Source organism: Sciurus carolinensis, chromosome 2, assembly GCF_902686445.1.
Source record: "Sciurus carolinensis chromosome 2, mSciCar1.2, whole genome shotgun sequence".
NCBI lineage: Eukaryota > Metazoa > Chordata > Mammalia > Rodentia > Sciuridae > Sciurus > Sciurus carolinensis.
In genome coordinates this window covers 81,001,095-81,027,768 of record NC_062214.1, presented here as the reverse complement: position 1 = coordinate 81,027,768, position 26,674 = coordinate 81,001,095, and the positions used below count along the sequence as shown (strand labels likewise).

At 39.7% G+C, this 26,674-nt stretch overlaps 1 protein-coding gene across 1 annotated transcript in view; it reads right to left on the bottom strand.

Annotated features, from left to right (window-relative positions):
• Positions 1-273: 273 nt before the first annotated feature.
• Positions 274-26,674, bottom strand: part of Ptpn9 (protein tyrosine phosphatase non-receptor type 9) — a 100,689-nt gene continuing 74,288 nt past the window's right edge. The window contains 7 exon segments of the mRNA XM_047541573.1: positions 274-2,123; positions 3,010-3,217; positions 3,619-3,642; positions 3,644-3,770; positions 5,514-5,592; positions 13,295-13,361; positions 22,218-22,311. Coding sequence (XP_047397529.1) covers positions 1,909-2,123; positions 3,010-3,217; positions 3,619-3,642; positions 3,644-3,770; positions 5,514-5,592; positions 13,295-13,361; positions 22,218-22,311 — 814 coding nt within the window. The 3' untranslated portion in view covers positions 274-1,908.

Genomic DNA, 26,674 nt, shown 5'->3' with positions numbered 1-26,674 from the left:
TATCTCACTGGAGTGCTCTAAGGTTTCAGTGAGGTCATGGGGGACAAAGCATTTAACACTGAGCTTAGCACACAGCAAGCACTCAATTGGTGCTGGTCCCTTTGTCTAAAGCTAAAGCAATGGTCTACAGACAATGTGGGTGGTTCTCAGAATTGAGTCTCAGATACTGAAGCCTTGGGTATCTCTCTACCTCCCCATCCATCCCAGACCACTTCCTGGATTCCCTCCTCATCTTCCCAGCCCACTAAATTCATGAAGCTAAAAGGGTTTGATCATGTTGGTATATTTATATGTAAATACAAAACTGTATCACTGTAAGATATTGAATATGAACATTACAATTATTTTCTGAATCTGACTCAGTCCATTGATGTTAAATACAAAATGAAATGATTGTAAAAAATAAGAATATACACATTCAAAGAGCTTATTACAATATAAAATTATTGAGGTTTGATCAGCTGCCAACCTCATCTTTATAATGGGGGGCGAAGGTTTGGAGGTTCCAGGGTTTTTCTTGGGGAAAGCTGAGTGTTGGGGGCTCTTGATTCCATCCCTGGCACATCAGGCTGTGTGGGCTAGGAGCAGGTTAGGCAGGAAGGGTTTGACAAAACAGTGATTGCAGGGAACCATCTCACCCAGCCAGGGGGTTAAGCTTTTTATTGGCACAGAACCCACCCAGTTTGAACTCTAGGGTCTGGCAAACTAGCAGGCATGGAGAGATGAACATCTCAGTAGACAGGGTCAAGTTGTATAAGGAAAGGAACCTTCCAACAAAAGAAAAAGGGACTCGAACTTGTTCTCCCAAGAAGGAGTTCTCATAGATTCCTCTCTCACACACCTGGACTCCCTTTTTTTCCTCTTAGGTTTCGTACCGATTGCTTTTGGCTCTGAATGCTAAGTGAATTCGTCTCTACCTCAGTCCTCCACTTGGGGTAGTGAGAAAAAAAGATAGGGTCTAGAATCACAGTGGAGGTCTGTTCCCAAAATCAGCAAAAGTAAACAGAGAAAAACTGTTAGATAAGGACAATCCATGCTGAATTAAATCATTGTCACCATAAACCAGTATTCGTAGCTCCAACAGGCAAAATCCAAAAGGAAAGAAGTCATCAATTAAGGATTAGGGCCTGTGGCAGGAGCATGGAGGAGATGCATGTGTGTCCTCTTCCATCACTCTGCTGTCTGACACCAGGAGCCGTGATCCCCAACCCCAGATAGTCCAGGATAAACAGCAAGGTCTAAGAATCGAGGAGTCCTGAACGGTAACACAGAGCCCCAGAAATGTCTACAAAGATTATCTGTGTGCATATGTATTTATAGGATATGACCATATTATCACATACAATATATATTATATACACACGTACATATGGACCCATACACATAAGTGCACATATGCACACGCACACACACAGAATGACAGAAAGGACTGGAATACACGCCCTATGTATAAACGTGCTTGGCACTCAGGACAATCTCTAGATTATGTAACTTGGTCAAGCTCTCTGGGCACAAACCTCCCCATCAAATCCTAGCAAAGGGAAGGTGTGGAAGAGAGGAGACCTTCAGAAAAAGAATGGCATTGGGAAAGGGGGAGGGAGTTTCCTTCCCCACTTACCTCAGGGCCCCTGGCAAAAATCAATAGCCACAATTTGGTTTTAATAAGGCACAGTTTGATAGCAGGTGCTAGGAATTAAGAACACATTGTTGTTGGCCCTTTCTAGTGGCAATTTCACCACATCTATCTAGCCAAAGGGAAAGGCTGCCTTGCGTGCAACACGTGCGCCAGGAAACACGAGAAAGAGGTTGATCCATGGCTTCAGCATAACTGATGGCAACCTATAGGCTCAGCGGTGTCCAGGGTAGATTAAGGAAGGCTGGCCAGCAGGTAGGAGACTTGTAGGACAGTTACTGGCCCTCCATGGCCAGCAGACTCTGACCAGAGGGCACCATGCCTTCTTTCTCTGCAAACTCCAGGATGGCTTTGTAGCAAAAATAGTACTGCTCAGGGGTCTGGATGCTGAAGGCCCTCTGGGTCCTCATGCGTGACACTGTCTGGAATACATTAAGGGTGCCAAGTTCCTCCAGCTGTGCCAGGCAGATGTCCAGTGAGCAGAAGGTACCTGAAGAAAGAAGGAAAAGGTCACATCTGCTTTACCTCTCTTATCTCCCTCGCTCTACCAAATAACCCAGGCAAGATTGGATGAGTGAAATCAAAGGCAAGATGCCTCATGGCAGAAAGTCAGATGTCCTCAGGCCTGAGGACTTAAGAAGGAGGTCACAGTGTTGAAGGCCAGAGAAAAGCAAAGGCCTCTTGTCTCTCAGGACACACATGGGGTCAACCAGATAATTAAGGGAGGTGACAAAGAGGAATGTCTGCTTCAATCTAGGACAGAATGACAGTACTCCCACGCCCAATTTCCAGAGACTCTGTATCTTCTCCACAGAGGCCTAACACAAATCTACCCTTCCTAACTTTCTCCCAAAGGGACCTGTGAACTAGAAAGGCCAGGAGTTCTTGCAATATACATTCCCTTAAGGCAAAAGCTGCTACCTAACTTACACAATGGAGAATCCAGCACAGGGTGGGAACCCAGCTGGAAGAGGTAAATGAGAAGGAAGCAGCAACTCAGTTAAGCTCTCTGGGACACCCAGAGTAATGGTGAAGACAAGGTGTCAGGATCAGAAAATAACTATGGCAATGGGGAGTAAAAAGTATCAGTCCCCAGTGGGCTTGGTTTGTGAAATGTATATTCTGGTCCGCAACTAGCACTAGGCATAACTAAAAGAGCAATTTTCATAACAGTTTACCACCAAGGGATCAAATGAGTTCTTTTTGCAATCACAAATGTGGATGAACAGCTTTGTTCTTCCTCCCATCAGTTATCAAATGAGTTCTTTTTGCAATCACAAAGGTGGATGAACAGCTTTGTTCTTCCTCCCATCAGTTATGGTACTCCCAACCCCTAACACCTCAGGATACAACAAGAGCTACATCAAGTACGGTACCTGTCCTGCCAATGCCTGCGCTGCAATGTACCACAATGGGTGGCTCAGGGCACTGTCCTTTGGAGCGTGCTCCCATGCTACTGACGGCAAGGCTCTGCTGGTTTCTGACCACTCTCAAAAAGTCAATGAGGGAAGCTGCCGAAGAAGGGACACCATAATCTGGCCAGCTCAGGAACTGGAAGTGGGTCACCTGGCGTTTCTGCCGCTCCTTAGATGAAAAAATGACGCAAAAGTTAAGGAGGTAATTTCTGTCTGCCCCTGACTACCTCGGGTTTTGTCAGTTTCTCAACACCCTACCAAGGGCCCCATCTATCACAATTGCTTCTCTACTGCAAACCTAAAGGAAGGATTAAACGTTTGGAAAGGGCAGAATTCCTGTACTATAGGATCCACACTTCCTATGCTGAAAGTTTTACTCTTCTGTAACACCAATGTTGTGATGAGATAATATTACTATATTGGCTCCGAGTTGAATATTCTCATCTTGTTCCCAGAAAAACAGCAGCATATAACCTCCCTGGAACCTCATCTATTACCCCTAGAAATTTTCTTTACAGAAAGAGTTCTAAGACCCCAACTTCAAAGGAATAAAGAGAAACTTGGATTTACCTCTGTGTTGTGAATTTCTAGTGTTTGTTTTCTTATAATGGTTCATGTTCTCCACGCCTAGATTGGTCACTGTGAGGAAGCCAAATCGAATCCGAGAGTCTTTTTCTAAAGGCCAGTACTGGCCACACTTTCTCCTGCCGCCTTCCTCAAAGCTGAACACACACAGAGCACGGTAAACCTCCATCCTTCCTTTCCACACCAATAAGTCCACTCCCCCAATGACCTATTGTACCCATAAACAGCAATATCTTGTCCTGCTTTGCTTCTAACTTACACAATTGATTCTTGGCAGAAAATAAAGAAAACCTCTTCATTCTAAACAGATGTAAAAGCACTTCAAGTTTCTACATGTGCTCAATCAGCAGACACTTATTGTGCACTTAATATCAATTGGTGTCTTTTTTAACACTTTATGGTACTTCTTACATATCTGGGATAAACTAGTAGACAAAGAGACAGCAGAGAAAATATGGTGGGTCAGACAGAACTCTGGCCTATACCTCAGCCACTGTTTATTCTCTTTTCCATTAAGGCCCTTGGTTAACAAAGGAGTGGAAAAGACAGCTCGGGGATGCCAGAAGTAGGTTTGTGAAAAGGCATTAAGTCTACATTATCACAGTGGTCTTAAATTACTCCAAGGTGATACTTCCCCCACTGTCACCTCTCCAAACAGAAGAGGTTTAACAGTGTCTTCAGGAAGGAATCTAAGCAAACATTTCCTTCCTCCTCATCTGAAACAGGTTATAATTATCATAATGGCAATGATAATATTAACAAAATAAGTTAATTCTTTAAATTTGGCAGAGTTGCATACCAAAATTTCAAAAACCTTCCTTTATTTGGAGCTTCCTGCTAGACTCATATCTCTTTTTTTTCTCTTCCCCCATAGGTGGAAATATAGATGAGCAGACAAATGGTTAAAAGTAGTTGGAGTACACACACCAGTAACTCCAGTGACTCAAGAGGCTGAAAGGCAGGAGGACTGCAAATTTGAGGCCAGCCTCAGCAACTTAGCAACACCCTGTCTCAAAGTTTAAAAAAAAAAAAAAGAGCTGGAGACGTAGCTCAGTGGTAAAGCACTGCTGCATTCAATCCCTGTGTGTGTGTTTGTGTGTGTGTGTGTCTGTCTGCCTGCCTGTCTGTCTGTCTGTCTCTCTCTCTCTCACTCACACACACACACAATGGAAAACAAAAGGGAACTAATTCAGTAGCCAGGAAGACAGAGCCCATCTGGAAAACTGGTCAGATTAAATATGAATTGCCCCATGTTTCTTAGTATTTCCTTTAGCAGACAAGGCCAGGACCTCAGAGGCTGTTAACAGGCCCAGGGTCACCAGAGTCATGTATTATAAGCATTAAAAAGTAAGATCTAGATGGGTGTGGTGGCGCATGCCTGTAATCCCAGGGGCTCAGGAGGCTGAGGCAGGAGGATCAAGAGTTCAAAGTCAGCCTCAGCAAAGGCAAGGCACTGAGCAACTCAGTGAGACCCTGTCTCTAAATAAAATATGAAATAGGGCTGGGGATGCAGATCAGTGGCTGAGTGCCCCTGAGTTCAATCCCTGGTACCCAAAACAACAACAACAAAACGTAAAATCTATCTCTACCATACCCTGGTTTGTTAACTCTAGATCAGTTAAAAAAAAGCTAAAGTAGTTAACTCCTATTTGGTTTTGTGTCTGTGTCTATGGTGCTGGGGATTGAACACAGAACCTTACATACGCTAGGCAAGCACTCTACCACTAAGCTACATCCCCAGCCCCATGCCATGTACTGGTAAATTTTTACTGTCACATTCCTACTCTTCAATTTCTAAGAGCTAAATTTCCTTCTTAAATCACCAATGCTTGGGGTCAGGGTGATGGTAGAGATCATTAGGAAAAAGAGGATTAACTCACCGGGTGGTCATGACAATCACCAAGACTTTTTGCTCCCAAACCATGAGCCAGAAATCACGGTAAGTATTCTCCAAAGGGCCTAGAATACAAGAAGATAGGGACCATGACCCTGGGAAACACTTCATTCCTTCATAGGTTCTTTTGTTTTTCTTCCAAATAGAACTCCAAAGCACATATGTTAGCTCCCTGCTCTTGCCCCATCCCTGCTATTCAGTGTCCTTCAACCAACCACATCAGTTCGATGTAGGAAAGTGTTAGAAATGTAGAATGTGCCAGGTTCTGTGGCGCATGCCTGTAATCCCAGTGGCTCAGAAGGTTGAGACAGAAGTATTACAAGTTCAAAGTCAGCCTCAGCACTTACGCTGGGCCCTAAATAACTTAATGAGACCTTGTTTCAAAATAAAAATCAAAAAGGGTTGGGAATGTAGCTCAGTGATTAAGTGCCCTTGGGTTCAATCCCCCATACCAAAACAAACAAAAACAAAAACAAAACAGAAAAGAAATGCAAAATGTGCACATTAGCAAAATGTCTGAATAAGACATTAGGTACTCTGAAAGCACTGTTAGATACCCTCTCAGTGCCTTATCTATCAGAACTTCAGCCATCATCACTACCAGGCTGATGATGCCACCTGTGTACATGTCTCTAGCTGGCTCTTTCTTTTTAAAAATATTTTAGTTGTAGATGGACACAATACCTTTATTTTATTTATTTTTATGTGGTGCTGAGGATCGAACCCAGTGCTTCACGTATGCTAGGCAAGCACTTCACCACTGAACCACAACTCCAGTTCTCTCCATCTTACATAAGCTTCAGCCTTATAACAACTGGATGCTTAAGAAGCCATTCTCCTGTGCTCCCTGATCCCAGATCCCAAATTCGGTCTCCTTCAAAGTTAGTATTATCTTGCAACATCTCCATCTCTACTAACAATTCTGTCATCCTTAAAGGATTCAGTCTTAAAAAGGTGAAGTCAAATGGACTTATCCATTGCCTTCATCTTGCAGAAGCAGTTACCAAATCCTAGACTTCTGCCTTGGAAGTATTTTGGCTTTTATAGTTTTGCCCTCACCCTACTCTTATTCTACTTGACCAATTTCACTGCTAATGAGGACCACATCATTTTTTTGTCTGAGTTAATGAAAACCATTACTTTTCTTGATAGGTCTCTTTCCCTTCCAGTCTATTCCAAATACCTGCAACAGTTAAGTCTTTCATAAAAATTGCTCTGTCACAATACAGACACACCATGGTACTTTTGCCTGTACTCTTTTGCTCAAGTAGCCACCCTCATCTCCAGTGCCATTCACTTTCTATCCATTTTCAAGTATGGCCACTTTCACTAAGTTTTCTCTGACTCCCACACTCCTTGAGGGCTTACTCTCCTCTGCTCTCTTTATTTTTTAATTTATCAAACCCAGAGCACTTTACAACTGAGCTACATCCCCAGCCCTTACATTTTAAATTTGAGATAAGGTCTCACCAATTGCTGAGGCTGGCCTCGAACTTGTGATCCTCCTGCCTTAGCCTCTCAAGTTGCTGGGATTACAGGCCCTATGCTGCTGTACCCAACTACTCTACATATTAATTTATTTTAAGTATGTATGTATCATTTTTATAAGACAGCGTCTCACTAAACCTCTGAGGCTGGCCTTGAACTTGAAATCCTCCTGCCTCAGCCTCCCAATTGCTGGGATTATGGTCATGCACCACTGTGCCCCGCTCCTTCTAAGTTCTTGATGGCATATTTGGGTCTAATCAGCATAAGCATTTAATTTATATGATCATATATAAGTCATGTTACTTTGTGGTAATTCATGCCTCAGTAAACATGGTTTTTAGAACAAGGGCCATATTGTCAAGTTCTCCTTTCATAGTTAGAACCTTCTGGGGTGAGCACTCAGCAACTAATCTGAAGACGTGTGGACTACCAACTCCCTTCCAATTAAAAAAGTAACAAACAATTCAGGATAATTCCTTGTATGTTTCCAGTGTTTTTTTTTTTTTTTTTTTTTTTGTGGTACTGGGGATCGAACTCAGGGCCTTGTGCTTGTGAGGCAAGCACTCTACCAGCTGAGCTATCTCCCCAGCTCTTCCAGTGTTTTTCCCTCTCTGTTTTCAGTATCAAGGGTTGATTTGGGCCAGGCACAGTAGCACAAACCTGTAACCCCATGACTCTGGAAAGCTGAGGCAAGAGGACTGCAAGTTTGAGATCAGTCTGGCAACTGAGCGAGACCCTGTTTCAAAAGAAAATATAAAAAGGGCTGGGGATGTGCTCAGTGGGGGAACACCCTTGGGTTCATTTGCCAGTACCAAAATGCGGGGGAAAAAAAAAAAAGAAAGAAAGAAAGGAGGATTGATCTGAGCCTGAAAGTTCACTGGTTCCAGTATAATTTTTGCTGAAGTCTTTTCATAAGCAATAATATGACATTGGAATTCTATTCCACCTTTGCAAAAGCAAACACTGCCAAAAGTATGTGAGTTATTGGACATAAGTTTCATGTCCAAGGAAGAGACATGAAGGAAGAGAGGAATTAATTATAGCACACCCCAAATTTATACAGTTGATAAAGATGTTGTAAGGCCAGGTGCAGTGGCACGAACCTATAATCCCAGCAAATCACGAGGCTGAAGCAGGAGGACTGCAAGTTTGAGACCAGCCTCAGCAACTTAGCAAGACCTCATCTCTAATTAAAAGAAGAAAAAAAAAAAAGAAAAAAGAGCTGGAGATATGGCTCAGTGGTTAAGCGCCTCTGGGTACAATCCCCAGTATCAAAAAAAAAAAAAAAAAAAAATGTTGTAAGATGTTTTTTTTTTTTCCCGTGAACAGGTATTTCTGATACCATTAGATGGAAAAAAGGTGGGGGGGATAACATTACATGAAAAACAGAGTTGATGTGTAGAAAAAGCCTATTTTGTCAAATATTTTATTTGCTTATATCTACATGTATGCATAGAAAAAGTTATAGGAGGAGATGGTACAATACGCTAATAGTGTCTTTTTATCTCTGGATCCTGGGGTTATAAGTGATTTTTATCTTAATTTTCTAAGTGTTCTACAGTGGATATGCATTACCCTTGTATGCACACCAAAAAGACAATAATTGGAACCAGATGCTGTGGCCTATGACTGTAATCCCAGCTACTTGGGAAGTTGAAGCAGGAGGATCACAAATTCAAAGCCATCTGGGCAACTTAGTGAGACCCTATCTCAAAATAAAAAGTATTAGGAGTTTGCTCAGTGATAAAGCACTTGACTAGCAAGTGCAAGGCACTGAATTCAATTCCCCAACACAAGAAGAAGAAAGAAGAAAGAAGGAAGAAGGAAGAGAGAAGAAGAGGAGGAAGAGGAGGAGGAGGAGGAGGAGGAGGAGGAGGAGGAAGAGGAGGAAGAGGAGGAAGAGGAGGAAGAGGAGGAAGAGGAGGAAGAAGAAGAAGAAGAAGAAGAAGAAGAAGAAGAAGAAGAAGAAGAAGAAGAAGAAAACACGAGCACCTTTTTCACATTTCTGACCTCCAACCTCATCCACAGTAAAATCGCTGGAAGAACTAGGATTAGAGCAGTCAGAACTCCTGGAAAACCAGATACCACACTCAAGCTGGGCAGAAAGGATCGTGCCTTTTTCAAAGGCATGAGAGAGATATTTAAGAGGACAAAGTTATACTTCCTAGGTTAGACACTCTCCCACTTTTGTTGGAGCTGGGGGCTGAACCCAGGGCCTGCACATGCTAAGCACATGCTCTACCTCTAAGGTATCCCCCTCCCCTGGTCTTCAGGTTAGGCCCTTTAATAGTGGACTTCTCTGAAGAAAGAAAGTGGTTTACACCAACATAGGTGAAACAATCCACTGAGTTAGTTTGCAAGGAGGTCTGAACCAAACAGACATGGATTCAAGTCCTGGTTCTGCCACTCAGTATGCTTGTATATAAAATTTAAAGAAAAAAATAAGTTTTCCTTGAAGAGTCTCTTTAATGATTAGATAGACAGCATGTACCTAATAAATAATAGGTGTTCTCAATAGATATCATCATTACTAGGAATATTATTATATTCTTTCTATATAATAATCACGCTACTAGATATAACTGCCAAGAAGGTTAGCCACACAATCAAACTAACCCTCTCAACATATCAGGACCCATTTTCTAGTCCTAATAAAGTGCTGAAGCCTTCTAAAAGTGGTCAATGCTTGACTCAAAAAAATATCAGCTCTTTCTCTGTCCCCAAGTTATGCCAGGGTAGAGGCTCCAGTATATTCAAACTTGGCTTCACCTATAACCTGCTGCCACGGGCAAGAAAGGCACTGCAGCTGGAGGTGAAACAGATGTTAATACTGCTTTATAAGAGGCACTGAAGACTGATCCTCATCCACAATGGTGTTGTACATGGAATTAGTAAAACAAAAGCCTTGGACAGAGCCACGTCCATCTTTATGTGCTTTCATTCAATTATGGTGAGCCTATTTATCAAGTTGGTAGAGGCCTAAACACTGAGTCAACCTAATTAAGGTTGATGACAAAAAAGACTGGGGTATAGGCCACAGCAGCACACACCTGTAATTCCAGCAGCTCCGGAGGCTAGGGCAGGGGGATCAAGAGTTCAAAGCTAGCCTCAGCAACTTAGCAAAGCCTTAAGAAACACAGCAAGACCCTGTCTCTAAATAAATACTAAAGAATTAAGGATGGGCTGGAGTTGTAGCTCAGTAGTTGAATGCTTGCATAGCACACATGAGGCCCTTTGTTTGATCCTCAGTACCACATAAAGTAAATAAATAAATAAAGGTACTGTGTCCATCTACAACTAAAAACATATTTAAAAAAAAAGGTAAGGATATAGCTCTGTGGTAGAACACCCCATGCTGGGTTCAATCTTGGGTACTAGGGGAAAAAAATTCCCACACACCTAGAGTACCATTTCCTGCACAGGGCCTTTGGAGTCAGTTTAAAGGATTCAATCCTTGTGTAATTAACAACTTTAGGAGTACCCCTCCTTCTCCACCTAGAGAAAGGAACATTCTGAGGACCCCTAAAGCCAACCCTAAGGCTCGATATGCCCATCCACACCAAGGCAATTCTAAGTAAAGCCTCTACTCTCAGGCAGACCAGAGATCTTTTCTGATAGTTCTCAATTCTTCTTAGAGTTCCAAAAGAATTCCTTTTGAGAACAATCTTCCCTTCCAGGGGAAAAACTGAAAGTGTGACCATCAGATCAATTAACAATATTCTAAGAATTCAAAGGCCTTAATCCCTTTTTTCTCCTCCAACTTTCATTTTGAAAAATTTCAAACCTACAGAAAACTTAAAAGAATAGTACAATGTATTCATATGTTCTTTAGCTAGAAAACTATCATTTTGCAACATCTGCTTCTCTATGTGGGCACAGACACACCTATTTTCTTTTCTCTGATCTATTTACAAGTTGCAGAATAAGCTGGGGGCAGTGGTGTCCGCCTGAACTCTAAGTTACCCAAGAGGCTAAGAAAAGAGGATCACTTGAGCCCATGACTTGGAGGGTAGCTTGGGCAAGATAAAATAAATAAGCAAAGCTAGACCGCTTTCTCAAAAAAATAAAGAAAACAAATAAACAAAGTAGCAGACTATGCTCTTTTTCCTTTTTTTCCCCCCTGGGGATTGAACCCAGGGTCTCACACATCCGAGGCAAATGTTCTACCACTAAGCTACATCCTCAGCCCTTTTTATTTCTGATTTTGAGACAGTCTCACTAGGTTGCCCAGGACTTCCGACTTTCAATCCTCCTGCCTCAGCCTCCCAAGTAACTAGGATATAGGTGTATGCCACTATGCCTGACTTAAGTTGCAAAGTACACTTGATATTTCATTGTGATTTTACAGTTTTAAAAGGATAGATCTCATCTTAAATGTTTTTCTCATAATAAAAAATAAATTTAAAAACTTCCAGACATATTAGACATTTCACTCCTAAATACTTGAATACATATTAGGAAAACAAGGGCATACCCCTTGTAAAACAATAGCACTGTCACACTGACCCAATTAAACACTGAAACAACATTAGGTGATATGATACAAAGACTCCAGCAGTCTTAGCAGTTTGTCCTTAATACTTTTTTCCTTACTCAAAAGCAAATCACAAATCACACATTGCCTTTGATTACTTCATTAGCCTCTTTTAAATGAAAAGAGTTCTCTGTCCTTTTGCTTTATTTTGGGTACCAGGGCTTGAACTCAGGGGCACTTAACCACTAAGCCACATCCATGGTGCTATTTTGTATTTTATTGAGAGACAGGGTCTCACTGAGTTGTTTAGCACCTTGCTTTGGCTGAGGCTAGTTTTGTTTTGTTTTAAATATTTTTTAAAATATTTTTTAGTTGTAGATGGACACAATACCTTTATTTTATATATTTATTTCATGTGGTGCTGAGGATCGAACCCAGTGCCTCATAAAGTGCAAGGCAAGCGCTCTACCACTGAGCCACAACCCCAGCCCTGAGGCTGCTTTTGAACTCGAGATTCTCCTGTCTTGGCCTCCTGAGTCACTGGGATTACACGTGTGCGCTACCAAGCCCAGCCCTTTTTTTTTTTTTTTTTTAATGGCATTAACCTTGAAGAGTCTGAGTCAGTTTTCTTATGTCCCATAATCTGGACATCATGTTTTCTCATGATTAGATTCAGGTCCCCACACCCCATCCCACCCTGCACCCCCATGCTAAGAATGATGGAACCCAGGGCCTAATGCATGCTGGGCAAGTGCTCTGCCACTGTAGTCATCCCTGCAACCCCAAGATTTTAAAACTGACAACAAGGTGATATGCATTTCTCATTGCATCACCTCAGGAGGCATACTCTCTCCCTCTGTGTTCAGTGTTATCTTTATTGGAGATACTAAGTTTGACCACTTAGTTGAAATATCTGCTAGATTTTCTTTTTTTTTGTTTTGTTTTGCTTTTGTTTTGTTTTCTTTTTGGTGCTAGGGATTGAACTCTGTGCCTCACATGCACATTCTACTACCACTAAATTACATCCATAGACTCTTCCTGTCTCCCTTTTTCTTTTGTGGTACTGAGGATTGAACCTTGGAGCAAGCACTCTACCACTGAGTTACACCACCATTCCTTTTTATTTTGAGGCAGGGTCTTGCTGTTACACAGGCTTGATTCAAATTTGTGATCCTCATGCCTCAGCCTCCTTGAGTGGCTGGTATTATGGGCATGCACCACTACACCTGGTTTCCTCCAACCTTCTTTGAAGGTGATGTGTTACTGTTAAGATAAGCAAAGGCCATGACAGGAGTACTGGGCCCATAGGAGCATATATAGAAACTCCATCTGAAATCCTGTTAGACTCCTCTTACTGACTGTCAGACAACACAGGCTACCCCTGTCAGAACACTTGACTGAGTGTTGTATGATGGTTCAGGAACCAACCAGCAAAGGCCTCTTAGGACAGCAACACTCATTCCTAAATTGAACTCTGCAAGTACTGCTGACTTTCCTGGCCTCGTTCAGAATATGAAGAGCATGCCCTACTTCCTTGGATTGGCCATATTAAGGTACAATCCAAAAACTTGCAGGTAGGTAGTAGTATTGTGGGTTTAAATCTGTAGTTTACCTCTGTGTAGTGAGTTTCCAGGCATACTTGGTACAGACATCCTACACTTCACATCTGCTTCCTCAACCACCACCAACCTTTATAAAGGCATTAGCATCCACAACATCAACTCAAGTTACATTTAAAATTATGGCATCATCTGGCACAAGGAATCACATATAGATGGTACAAACATGGGGCTGGACCAGCTTACCTTGTGTACCAATGTAAGCATTCTTCTGCTTGTAACCATCCATAAAACTGGCATTGATATAATCTGTCTAATGATAAAAAGGAGACATTACTGCAAGTACATGGAATATAGCATTTGAAATAGAAAATAATGTATAATTCAAAGTGTGGGTACTCTTTTCTTGCTAGGCAAAAAATGAGGAGTACAAGGGTTGATTCAAAACCTCATATCAAAAAATGGTGCTAAGACACCGGAGGGATGTGTACATGAAAAAAAAAAAAAAATGAAAATGACCCCTTCGGACTATACACAAAAATTAACTCAGAATGGATCAAAGACCTAATCAAAGAGATTAAATCTATAAAACTCTTTGAAGAAAATATATGAGTAAATCTTTGTGATCTTGGGCTAGACAAAGGTCTCTTAGATATGACACCAAACACAAGCAACAAAAGGGAAAGAGACAAACCTGACTATATTAAAATCAAAACTTAACCAAGTGCAGTGGCACATGCCTGTAATCCCAACAACTCAGGAGGCTGAAGCAGGAGGATCATAAATTCAAGGTCAGTTTCCGCAACTGAGCAAGAACCTGTCTCAAAATAAAAAAGGCTGGGGATGTGGCTTAGGGGTAGAGTATCCCTGGGTGCAACTCCCTGAACCACAGGTGGGGACATGGGGTTCTTTGGTTTCAGCAGCAGAAACAAGATAACAAAAGGAACGTCACTGTCTGGAAAGCACTGTAATAAGACGCACACATTGTGCAGCCACTATCACTCTAAGCACTACCGCCATCAGAAGTAAACCTGTGCCAAATGTGGCCACCCTGACAAGCACAAGAGAAAGTATAACTGGAGTGCCAAGGCTAAAAGACTAAATACCACAGGGACTGGTCAAATGAGGCACCTAAAAATTGCATACTGCAGATTTAGGCATGGATTCTGCAAAGGAACAACTCCTCAACCAAAAAGTTCATCTGATGTAGAAGTTCATCTTGAGAGTTTCAACAATTAGCCCACCCAATAAATGTGCTGGTTTAAAAAAAAAAAACAAAAAAAACCTTTTGTGCTTCAGGGCGGGAGGATCCAAGTTCAAGGCCAGACTGATCAACTCAGTGAGATATCACCTCAAAAAAAAAAAAATTTATTTTTAGGAGCTGGGGATGTAGCCTCATGGTAGAGTGCTTCCTTAGCCAATTGAGACCCTGGGTTAATCCTCAGTGCCAAAAAAAAAAAAAAAGAAGTTAAAAAAAATCAATACATAGAATGCATATTTCACAAGAGACTAATTTCTTGTATCTAGAATAAAGAATCCTACAACTCAGTAATAAAAGACAACTCAATTTAAAGCTGAGCAAAAAGATAAACATTTTTCCAAAGATAATATACAGATGGCCAATAGCACATGAAAAGATGCTCAACTAGTCATCACAGAAATGAACAAACTACCATAAGATACCACTTCACACCCACTTGGATGGCTACAGGTTAAAAATGATAATAACAAGTATTGATAAGGATGTGAAGAAAGTTGGGCATGGTGCCACACTCCTAATCCCAGGAACTCATGAGGCTGAGACAGAAGATCAGCAAGTTTGAAGCCAGTTTAAGCAACTTAGCAAAATCCTCAGCAACTCAGTGAGACCCTGTCTCAGAATAAAAAGAACTCCTCTGACCCAAGTTGGAGTTTTGCTTAAATCATAAGGTCCTGAGTAGCTCACTAATTTTAACTACATTAGTTGAGTGCATTTGATACATCTGTGGCCTCATTTTTATAAAGAGCACTTTAGACTGTAGCAAGCACTGTAAGGACATGATATGCTAACAGAGGTATTAACATGAAAGTGTAAGGTGTATGACTGGACAATATTTCTAATAAATATATTTTGTTTCTGCCCGAAAAAATAAAATAAAATAAAAATGACTGAGGATGTACTCAGCTACTCAGTGGTAAAGTGTCCTTGTCTGAATCCTCAGTACAAAACAAAAAACAAAAAACAAAAAGAAAGGATATGGAAAAATTGGCACCCTCATACACACTACTGGTAACACAAAATGAAAATGGTCACTTCCTCCAAAGATTAAACAGAATTGCCACATGACCCAAGCAATTTTACTTCTAAGGAAAATGACAACATACACTAACACAAAAATGTGTACATGAATATTCATGGTGGCATTATTCATAATAGCCAAAAATGGAAATAACTTGGTCCTTCAACTAATTATATCTATACACACACACACACACACACACACATATATATATATAATATGATATTAGAACACAAAGTATAATATATTCATACAATGGAATATTATTTGGCAATAACAAGGAGTAAAGTGCTGTTATATGTTTCAGCATGGATGAACTATGAAAACACTTCATGTGAAATGAAAAAAGCCTGACACAAAAAGTTGCATGTTATATGATTTCATTTATATGAAATGCCTAAAACAGAAAAAGATTACCTATCTCTATAATTAAAAAAAAAAAGGTGGGGAGCTGGGGATATAGTTCACTGGTAAGAGTTCTTGCCTAGCATGCAATGAGACCCTGGGTTCAATCTACAGCACTTCAAATTTAAAAAAAAAAAAAACAGAGAAAAGAAAAAGAAGAAGCTAGGCACAGTGAGTCAGCTGTAATCTCATCTACTTGGGAGGATACTTCAGGAAAATCTCAAATTCAAGGCCAGTCTAGGCAACTTGGCAAGACCCTATCTCAAAAAGAATCTTAAAAATATTTTTTGAGGTACTAGGGCATAGAATCCAGGGGTTTCTACCACTGAGCTATATCGCCAACATTTTTTAAAATTTTGAGATAGAATCTGGCAAAGATGCTTAGACCTCACTAAATTGCTAAGGTTGGCCTCAAACTTGCAATCCTCCTGTCTCACCCTTCTGAGAAGATGGAATTATAGGCAGGCATCAATGTCCCAGTTTAAAATTAAAATTTAAAAAGGGCTGGGATATAGCTCAGTGATAAAGCACTTGCCTAGTACCCCTAAAGCCTTGGGTTCAATGCCCAGTACCACATTAATTTTTGTTTGTCTGTCTGTTTGTTTGTTTTTTGTTAGAGGGGAAAGGGCAATGACTGCCAAGGGCACAGGGTTTCTTTTGGGAATGATAAAAATGTTCTGAAGTAGATTTGGTGATGGCTGCACAACTCTGTGAATATATTAAAAATCACTGATACATGCTTCAAATGGGTAAACCATATGGTATGTGAATTATATCTAAATTTATTATTAACAAAAAAAAAAAAAAAAGAGAATCAATTAGGGTTTGCAGCACTGTAGCATAGAACCAAACCCAAGGCAAGTCAGCAACCTAGGTAGGAACATCCCATCCATCCCACCATGCACAAAGGGCAAAGTGACTAGAGAAGGAAGAAAACTATACAATCACATCTGAGATCGTCCAAAGGATGGGTCAACAACCAGCTCCATTACTGCCTGAGCAAAGCAACTTCTAGTCATATTCAAAGGAGTCTCAATAACAGTTCCTGACTCCCTTTCTTCCAGGGTCTTCTCCCAATTCCCCATGTCCTCAGTCTTATTTACTTCAACACATTTTCTTATTTTTATTTTCTTTTGCAGTACTGGGAATCAAACCTAGGATCCAGTGAATGCTGGCAGCCCTTTTTATTTTGGATTTTGAGATAGGGTCTCACTAAGTTACCCAGGCTAGCTTTGAACTTGCAATCCTCCTCTTATCTCAGCCTCCTGAGTAACTTAGATAGTAGGCATTCAGCCCCACACCCTGTTTCAACATCATTTTATATTAAACTTACTCACAAGATCCATGCCAACTGTCTTTTATCCAGGCTGATAAAACAGAAAGAAAGATACACCTATCCTTTCAAGTCATACTATAACTAGTTGAGAGTTGAAAGGATAGGGAAAAGGGTCAAGAGTTTAAGAGAACAAAAGAAAAAAGTTTCAGCTGGGCATGGTGGCACACACCTGTAATCCAGCTACTGGGCAGACTGGAAGGAGGATCACAAACTTCAGGTCAGCCTCAGCAACTGAGTGAGACCCGTTCTCAAAATAAAAACTAAAAAAGGGCTGGGGATGTAGCTCAGTGATAAACTGACCCTGGGTTAAATCCCTAGTACCTCACCCCTCAAAAAAAAAAAGGAGTATGTAGTTCAGTGTGGAGCAGCCCTGGGTTTAATCCTTAACAGCTCACACACACACACACAAGTTGCAACAGCAAACCAGGGAAAACCCATACTCTACTCCATTCTACAGAAGTGATTCCTCTCTTTTAACCTATTACCATTTCTCTAGTGGGTCCTATCCCTTGGAAAGGAATATGAAGTGTTAGCACTACACAGCTACCCCTAAGACATCTCTACCTCATGTTCAAACTCATGAAACTTGGATATGGGTCCATCAGTCAGTTAGTCTCTACCAACTTAGCTGTTTTCTGCTCTTCTTTCCTTCTATAGCAGCTAGGACACACATTACTAGTACTCTGCCCTGACACGGATAACTCCATTGAGCTAATAAGACTACCTGCAGCAGATCAGCAAGTTAAAAAGCCTTACTCACTCCCAACCAGGTTTCTCAGTTCAGGGGTGACCTATGATTAGCAAAAACCTATTCAACCTCTATTCTTTCTTTCTTTTTTTTTTTTTTAATATTTTTTAGTTGTAGGTGGACACAATATCTTTATTTATTTTTATGTGGTGCTAAGGATTGAACTCAGTGCCTTGCACATGTGAGGCAAGCCTTCTACCACTGAGTCACAGCCAAGCCCCCTACTATTTCTTTTTTTTTTTTTTTTTTTTTCTTTTTTGTGGTGCTGGGGATTGAACCCAGGGCCCTGTGCTTGCAAGGCAAGCACTATACCAACTGAGCTATATCCCAAGCCCCTTATTATTTCTTTATTTTATTTTTTTGGTACTGGGAATGAACCCAGGGAGTTCTACCACTGAGCTACATCCCTACACCTTTCTATTTTTTTATTTTGAGACGGGGTCTCGATAAATTGCCTAGGGTTTTGATAAATTGCAGAGGGTGACCTTGAACATGGAATCCTTCTGTCTCAGCCTCCTAGGTCAATGGGGTTACAGGTATGTGCCACTGCATCCAACTAATTTTTCTTTATAACTAAGGATACCAGCTTTAAACATCTTTGTCTCTGAGAATTAAAATTAGCAATTTCAGAAGAACCATCAGATGTTACAACTAAAAATGATCTCAGAGACAAATTTTAAGACTGGGGGCAAACTGAAATAGAAGTAGTAGGAAGAGCCAAACCAAGCACAACACATAGTTGTGTTTTTATGGACTTAATGCTTGTGTCCACTCCCCAAATTCATGTTTCAGTCCTAACAGCCAATGTGATGACATTTGGAGTCAGAACCTTTGTGAGGTTATATGAGGTGATTAGGTCATGAGGACCACTAAAGTGGAACCCTTAGTACTCTTTTTTTTTTTTTTTTTTTTTTTTGGGTACAAGGATTGCTTAACCACTGACCCACATCCCCACACCTTTTTTATATTTTTATTTAGGAACAGGGTCTCTCTGAGATGCTTAGGGCCTAAGTTGCTAAAGCTGGCTTTGAACTTGTGAGCCTCCTGCCTTAGTCTCCTGAGCCACTCTGGCCCTTAGTACACTTATAAAAGAAAAGAGTTGTCCAGGATGGTGGTGCACACCTGAATTCCCAACAACACGGGAAACTGAGGCAAGAAGATTGCAAGTTCAAGGTCAGCCTCAAAAACTTAGTGAGACTCTGTCTTAAAACAAAAAAGGGGGCTGGGGGCGGGTAATGACTCAGTGGTAGAGGGCCTCTGGGTTCAATCTCTAGCCCGCAAAACGAATAGATAAAATAAAAAGGAAAAGTTCCAAGTATGTATATAAGGCAATGCATGTTAACTAGCTTGATTTAGCCATTCAACAATGTATACCTAATTCTTTTATTTTTATATACATATTTCAAAACATTGTGTTGTACATTATAAATGTACACAATTCGTTACAAGCAATAATAAGTGTTGACAAGGGATGTGGGGGAAAAAGGTACACTCATACATTGTTGGTGGGACTGCAGATTGGTACAACCACTCTGGAAAGCAGAATGGAGATTCCTCAGAAAACCTGTAATGGAACTACCATTTGATCCAGCTTGGTTTATACCCAAAGGACTTAAAATCAGCATACTACAGTGACACAGTCACATCAATGTTTACAGCAGCTCAATTTACGAGAGCAAAACTATGGAACCAATCTAGGTGCCCTTCAAAAGATGAATGGATAAAGAAAATGTGGTACATATATACAATGGAATATTACTCAGCCTTAAAGAAGAATGAAATTATGGCATTTCAGGTAAATGCATAGAACTGGAGAATATCAAGCTAAGTGAAATAAGTCAATCCCAAAAAAACAAAGGCCAAATATTTTCTCTGATAAGCAGATGCTGATCCATAGTGGGGAATGGATAGGGAAAAATGAAAGAACTTTGGATTGTACAGAGTAAGAGGAGGGGTGGGGCAGGTGGGGATGGGAAGGATGGTAGATTGACACAGACATTATTACCCTATATATATATGTATGAAAAAATTTTAAAACATGAATGAAAAAAAGTGCACAATTTGTTGTTAAAAATAAATGTTACGAAACAAAATAAAAATAATCCTGAGAGTAGAAAACCCATGAATAGCCCTGAAACTAAATAAAGAAATAATGCCCAAAAAGCTAAAAACAAACCAAAAAACCTGGATATTTCATTTACTGCAAAAATAAAGCCTCTTCCAATGTTTTTAGTAATGAGACTAAAAGTCAGGCAATGATTTTCAGATTAACTATCGGATGGACTAGGATAGTTTCCAGGTTTTCACTCATTCACATGCTTCCTGCCTAATAAGTGCTGCTAAGCCCTGTTCTACAAATTGGAGACAGCACTCAACAAAACAGACACAGATATTTCTGACTCGAGAGCCCCAACTTAACCATTCTACTTCATTCCTTCAGGGCATGTACTATGACAGTCTCAGCAGTACTGATTAATTTACCCCTAGGTAGCCAGATGCACTAAGGAATACTCTGCAGGAGAAAATTGCAAGCCTCCTAGGCAGGGCTGTGAGTTTAGTTTATGTGCCTGAAAGAGTAGGGTCAAAAGAGATTGAAACCATTAACCTAGAGTCCTGAATCACATATCATACATGCTCAAACACAAAGCACTGATTTTCCCAAAATTCGGCCCCCAGAGTTGGAAATAGTGGCACAAACCCATAATCCCAGAAACTCAAGAGACTGAGGCAGAATGATTCCAAGATTGAGGTCAGCCTTGGCAATTAAGCAAAACAGGGTCTTGAACTTGTAGTCCTCCTACCTCAGCCTCTTATGTTGCTGAAATTACAGGTGCACACCACTGTCCTTGGTTATAAGAAGTCTTTAAAATGTGTGTAATGCTAAAGAGATGCTATTTAAAGAACTTGCTTTTGAATCAGCTACAGCAGTCAATATTTTTTTTTCTCCCCACCAGTACTGGAGATTGAACCCAGGGAGGGCTCTACCACTGAGCTACATCCCCAGCTCAGTGGGGATTAATTTAGTTTATAGTTTAATTTAGAAACAGGGCCTTGTTAAGTTGCCCAGGATGACCTTCAACTTGGAATTCTCCTGCCTCAGCTTCCTGAGTCACTGGAATTACAAGTGTGTACCACTGCACCTGGCTCAATGCTATTTTTTCATAAGAGTCAGCAGAAAAAAACTTGGTATAACAGAAAGAAAAAATATATACATATATAATACCTGATTAGTTGTTCAACTAAAATTCTAAGGTTGTATGTTCTTTAAAAAGGAGTAAGTAGCTGGGTATGGTGACACACACCTGTATTCCCAGCAACTCAGAAGGTTGAAGCAGGAAGATCACAAGTTCAAGGCCAGCCTCAGCAACTCAGTGAGGCTATAAGCAACTTAGAAAGACCCTATCTCAAAATAAAAAATAAAAAGAGCAGGGGATGTGCCTCAGTGTTTAAGTACCCCTAGGTTAAATCCCCATAACAACAAAAAAAAGAAATAAGTAAATGATTATAATATTGAGAATGTATGAGATAAATTAAAATTAAAAACTATCTTAATATTATCATAATAGATTTTTAAATACTTTTTAAGTCATTTGGACCTTTATTTTACTCATTTATTTATATGTGGTGCTGAGGATGGAACCCTGTGCCTCACACATGCTAGGCAAGTGCTCAACCACTAAGCCACAGCCACAACCCCTATAATAGATTTTTCAGGATCAGAATAAACTTGCCAGTGACAATACCATGCACTTAAAAGGAAATAAAGTTGATGTACTCCGCAAAACCATGTGAGATTAATTTAAAAAGTGGCTCGAATACTAACAAAGATATAGACGTTCGAGGTACATGTGAAGGGTGAGTAAAATGTTCACTAATATCTCAATATATTAATTATGAAGTTTTTAAATATGTACAGATATAAACAAATCAATACATTAAGTAATAAATTCATCTAGTCATTTCATCTTTATCCCTAGACATTTATATATACAGTATTTGTCCACAACTATTTTTTAGATATAGATGGAAAAAATCCATCACACATAATCAAATTTGCCTTGTATTGCTACATATATATTCACCGAGTTGGACTATATAGTCATGCCTTTACAACTAAGAAGTAAAAGGTGAAATAATTTAACATTTATTATTAAGCACCTACAATATACCAAATCTTGTACTATCAACATTCACATAAATAATTTCATTTACTTCCAACTCAGTCCTGTGAAATGGGCATTTAGGCACTTGTCTATGGTCATAGACTATGTAGCAAAATCAAAACTTAAACTTTATCCACCTTCGGTATCCATTTTCATTCTACTAAAATATTAATGTTTCACTTTGGGTGAGTATTAATTTCCCACAGTTATCCAAAAGAGATGGCATTTATCTGCATACCTGAGGGTGGCCACTTCGTTTTGTTAGTTTCACTCTAGTTTGGTCCAGACAAGGTACATCCCCATAGCGGTTCTTTTCTAAGTTTCCTGGAGACCTGAAGGAAATGAAATAGAGAAGCTAGAATAAAGGAAAGGTAGAGGCAGTGTGTAAATGTATATTCAAAGTCTAGCAATGCAAAGCTGGGTGTCAATTACCATTGGTGGTCAGCTTTTCATTCTCTAGTCTCTATTGGTTCACGTCATTTAATGGTTTTTTTTTTTTTTTTTTCAGTACTGGGGATCGAACTCAGGGCCTTCTGCTTGCGAGGAAGCACTCTACCAGCTGAGCTATCTCCCCAGCCCTTTAATGGGGTTTTTGTTTGGGGGAATTTTTTTGGTGCTGGCAATTGAAGCCAGGGCTGCATGCAGGTTATGCATGTGATCTACCACCAACCCACACCCTCAGTGTTCATTTAGCATTTTTAAGATATATTACTTATAGAAATAAAGATCTTTCCTTCAAAAGAAAGGGAGTCCTAAATAGACTACAAAAGAGGGTGGTACTGGTTAAGTAGTATACTGCTGTTACAAATACTAAAAATATGAATGCAGCTTTAGAACTGAGTAATGGGCAAAGTCTGGAAGAATTTGGAAGTCTAAACTGCCAAATATAAAACATTAAGGATGATTCTAGTGAGGGTTCAGAAGAGGAGGCTTTACAGAAAACCTCAATCTTCTTGGAGATTACCTAAGAGGTTGTGATCAGAATCTTAGTAGAAATGTGGACTGTAAAGGCAATTCTGATGGGGTCTCAGACAGAAATGAGGAGCATGTAATAAAAAGGGGGAGGAGGAGGAGAGAAAAAAAATGAGGTATAGCACCAAAAGAAAAAAAAAATCTAACAGTAGATTAAAAATTTCTACTAATTTCTCAAAAGATGTTCAAAATCAATTTGCTAAATTCCAGTTTACCCTGGTAGACTGATAACCCATACTGACTTTACTCCCTCCAGCGGCTTTACTAGAATGAGATAAAGGACCTATTCAGTACAAAACCAACTAATAGTGAAAACATCAAACAGCTTTCAAACTGTTTTGGGTGGATGTTAATTGGCTTGGACAAATGCAAGAAGCTGGGACCTACAGGGAGACAAAATGACACCCTCAACTCTCACATCCTTGAAAGCAAGGTAAAGCACAAGTCTAAAAACAGCAGTAAATGAAAATTCAAAAAACAATTAGAATCCCTGCTCCATTCTCCCTGTTCTATGCTACAGTAATAGCCAAGTTTGGATCTCCAACAGGCAGAAGAGGACATTAGAGAAGTCTGCTCCAACCCTTTCAGTTACTGGGGATTGAACCCAGGGACACTCTACAACTGAACTACATTCCTAGGCTTTTTTTTTTTTCCCCCTTTCTTCCTTCCTTCCTTTATTTATTTATTTATTTTATTTGAGAAAGGGTCAGTTTTATTTGTTCTGGCAGAAGAACTCTTTTTTGTGTGTGTGTACCAAGGATTGAACCCAGGGATGCTTAACCACTCACTAAGCCACATACCCAGTCCTCTTTTTATTTTGAGACAGAATCTCACTAAGTTGCTTAGTGCCTCTCTAAGTTCCTGAGGCTGCCTTTGAACTTCTGATTCTCCTGCCTCAGTCTCTCAAGTTGCTGGGATTATGGCATATACCACTGGATCTAACAGAACTCTGATCTGAAGTGAGTAAATAGCCACTAGCAAGAAAACTCTGTCAATTGGAATATACTAACAATAAACTGGCTGTCTGATCATTTTAATTTGAAGTTCACCCCTACAACGAGAGCTTCTACTAAGCAACTTAAGGATCCCAGTACTAATGGTGAATTAACAGTCATGGATCTCAAGATTATGAACAAAGCTCCTAAACAAAGGGAACTAATTTAAATATACATGGGGGGAAAGGACAAAATAGTGTCAATAAGAAAAAAGAACTTCTAAAAGGCTATAATAACACCCTGCAAGAGAAAAGAGATATCATTGTATATGAAACAAGTGTAGGATGCTTTGAAAAAGAAATAATCAGAGAAAAACTCTTGCAAATTAAAAATTCTATCCAGGGCTGGGAGTGTGGCTCAGTAGTATAGCACCTGGTTTGCATGTGTGAGGCATGTTCCAATCCCACCACAGCAAACAAAAAAAGGGGAAAAAAAAGATAACCAAAATAGGCACTTTAATAGCTAAGAGTTCAGGAAATTACCAAGAATAAAAACAAAAAAAAAGTAATGAAAAAATATCAGAAATTTTAAGAAAATAAGAGAATCACTTTAGGACAGAAATCGGCAAACAATGGTCAGGACAACTGTTTTTCTAAGTAAAGTTTTTTGGAACATGGCAAGGCCAATTTGTTTATATGCTAAGTACATAACAACAGTGCTGAGTACTTGCAACAAAGGTCCACAGTGTAAAATAAGTACTATCTTGCCCTTTACAAAAAGAAAAATGTTAATCCTTCCTCTAGGAGTTCCAATCAGACTGACAGGAATATGAGATAGAGACAGAGAGAAAACAAACATGTCAGAAAAGAAAATATGAAAAATACTTTTTAAAAAAGTCCTATGGCTGCAAATGTAACTCAGCCATAGTAGAGTATTGCCTAGCTAGCATGCACCAGGACTTCAGTTCAATCCCTGGTACTGGGAAAAAAAAGAAGAGAAACAACAGACTGTTAGTACCATTGTCAGTAATTAGAAAGCAGCTGGTTGCAGTGGCACATGCCTATAATCCCAGCTGCTCAGGAGGCTGAGGCAGGAAGATTGCAAGTCTGAAGCCAGACTTAGCAACCTAGTAAGGCCTGAGCAACTCAGCGAGGCCTTATCAAGACCCTGTCTCTAAAAACACAAAAAGGGCTGCGGATGTGGGTCAGTGGTTAAGCATCCCTGGATTCAATCCCTGGAAAGAAAGGAAAGAAAGAAACAAAGGAGGGAAAAGGGAGAAGGGAGAGGCAGAGGGCCCTGGATTTGATCCTTAGCACCACATAAAAATAAACAAAATAAAGGTATTGTGTCCATCTACAACTAAAAAAAAATTTTTAAATGTGTATATTTTAAATGGAAGCAAATAATTATCTGATATATTTGATTATTTAGAAAACAATAATGACAATGTAAAATAAATCAGATTTAGCATACAGAAAAATAATCAGGGTAAGTACAGAAAAAACTAAAAGAAAGTAAAACAATTAGGTAACTCCAGAAGAAACAAAAAAATGGATTTAGTGAATTATTTAATATGTTTATTCATTTCATAGTTGCACACTTACTTCTGCAGTTAAAAAAATTTAGGCAGGCTGGAGTTGTGGCTAAGTGGTATAGAGTGCTTGCCTAGCATGTGTGGGCATTACGTTCGATCCCCAGCACCACATTAAAATAAATTTTAAAAAACTAAATAAACAAAACAAAGGTATTGTGTCCATCTACAACTAAAAATATTTTTTTTAATTTTAGTCTTAAAATGTAAATAATGACTACTGATTCAATTAAATTTGTGAAATATACTTCTATTGGAAAATAGTCAAGAAGGAAACGGTGACATGGTATAAGAATCAAATGCTCACCTGTAACAAAAACCAATAAAGAGAATTATAAGCATTTTAATTTAGAAGAAATACCAGGAGAAACAGTGGCAAGAATTGAAAATGAGCTGGGTGTGATGGCACATGCCTCTAGTCCTGGATACTTGGGAGGATGAGGCAAGAGGATGTCTTGAGACTACAAGTTAGAAACTGACCAGGCAGGAATCATGAGATCCAGTCTTGAAAAGGAAAAAAAAAAAGAAAGAAAGAAAAAAAAAAAAAAGCTGAAAATGGATGGCTATAGGCAGTAGGACAGAGGGTAAAGCAGGAGACTTTATTTTGACACTGCTTTTTTTTCCCACCTTGGTATTACTTGGTTTTTGAAATATATAGTTTATTGATTGAAAATGAAAAATTTATAATGACCACCCACATAAAATAATATTCTATATTATTCTAAGGGTGTGTACACGAAATAAACTGGAAAGAAATAGACCATATTTGTACCAGTAGCTGCTTGTGGGAATTGGAGAGAACTGAAGGTGAGCATTGGAAGGGATTTCAGATTTATAATGAATTCTTCCTTTGATATAATTTAAAAAAAAAATTGAAGTAGCCAGGTGTGGTGCACATGCCTGGAATCCCAGTAGCCTGGGAGGACTGCAAGTTTGAGGCCAGCCTCAGTAGACTCAGCAAAGTGCTCAGCAACTTAGTGAGACTCTGTATCCCCGCCCCCCCCCCAAAATAAAAAAGACTTTACATGACAAAAAAAGAATAGTTATCGTCAGTGTAAATGTGTCAGTACTGGTGATAGGCATGCAGTTGCTTGTTGGGTCATTCTCTGTAGTTTTCCACATCTTAAAAATTTCTCCTTGTCATATAAATATAGTGCCCAGCTGATTTTGTTTTTTTCTCCCTCCAGTACCAGAGAT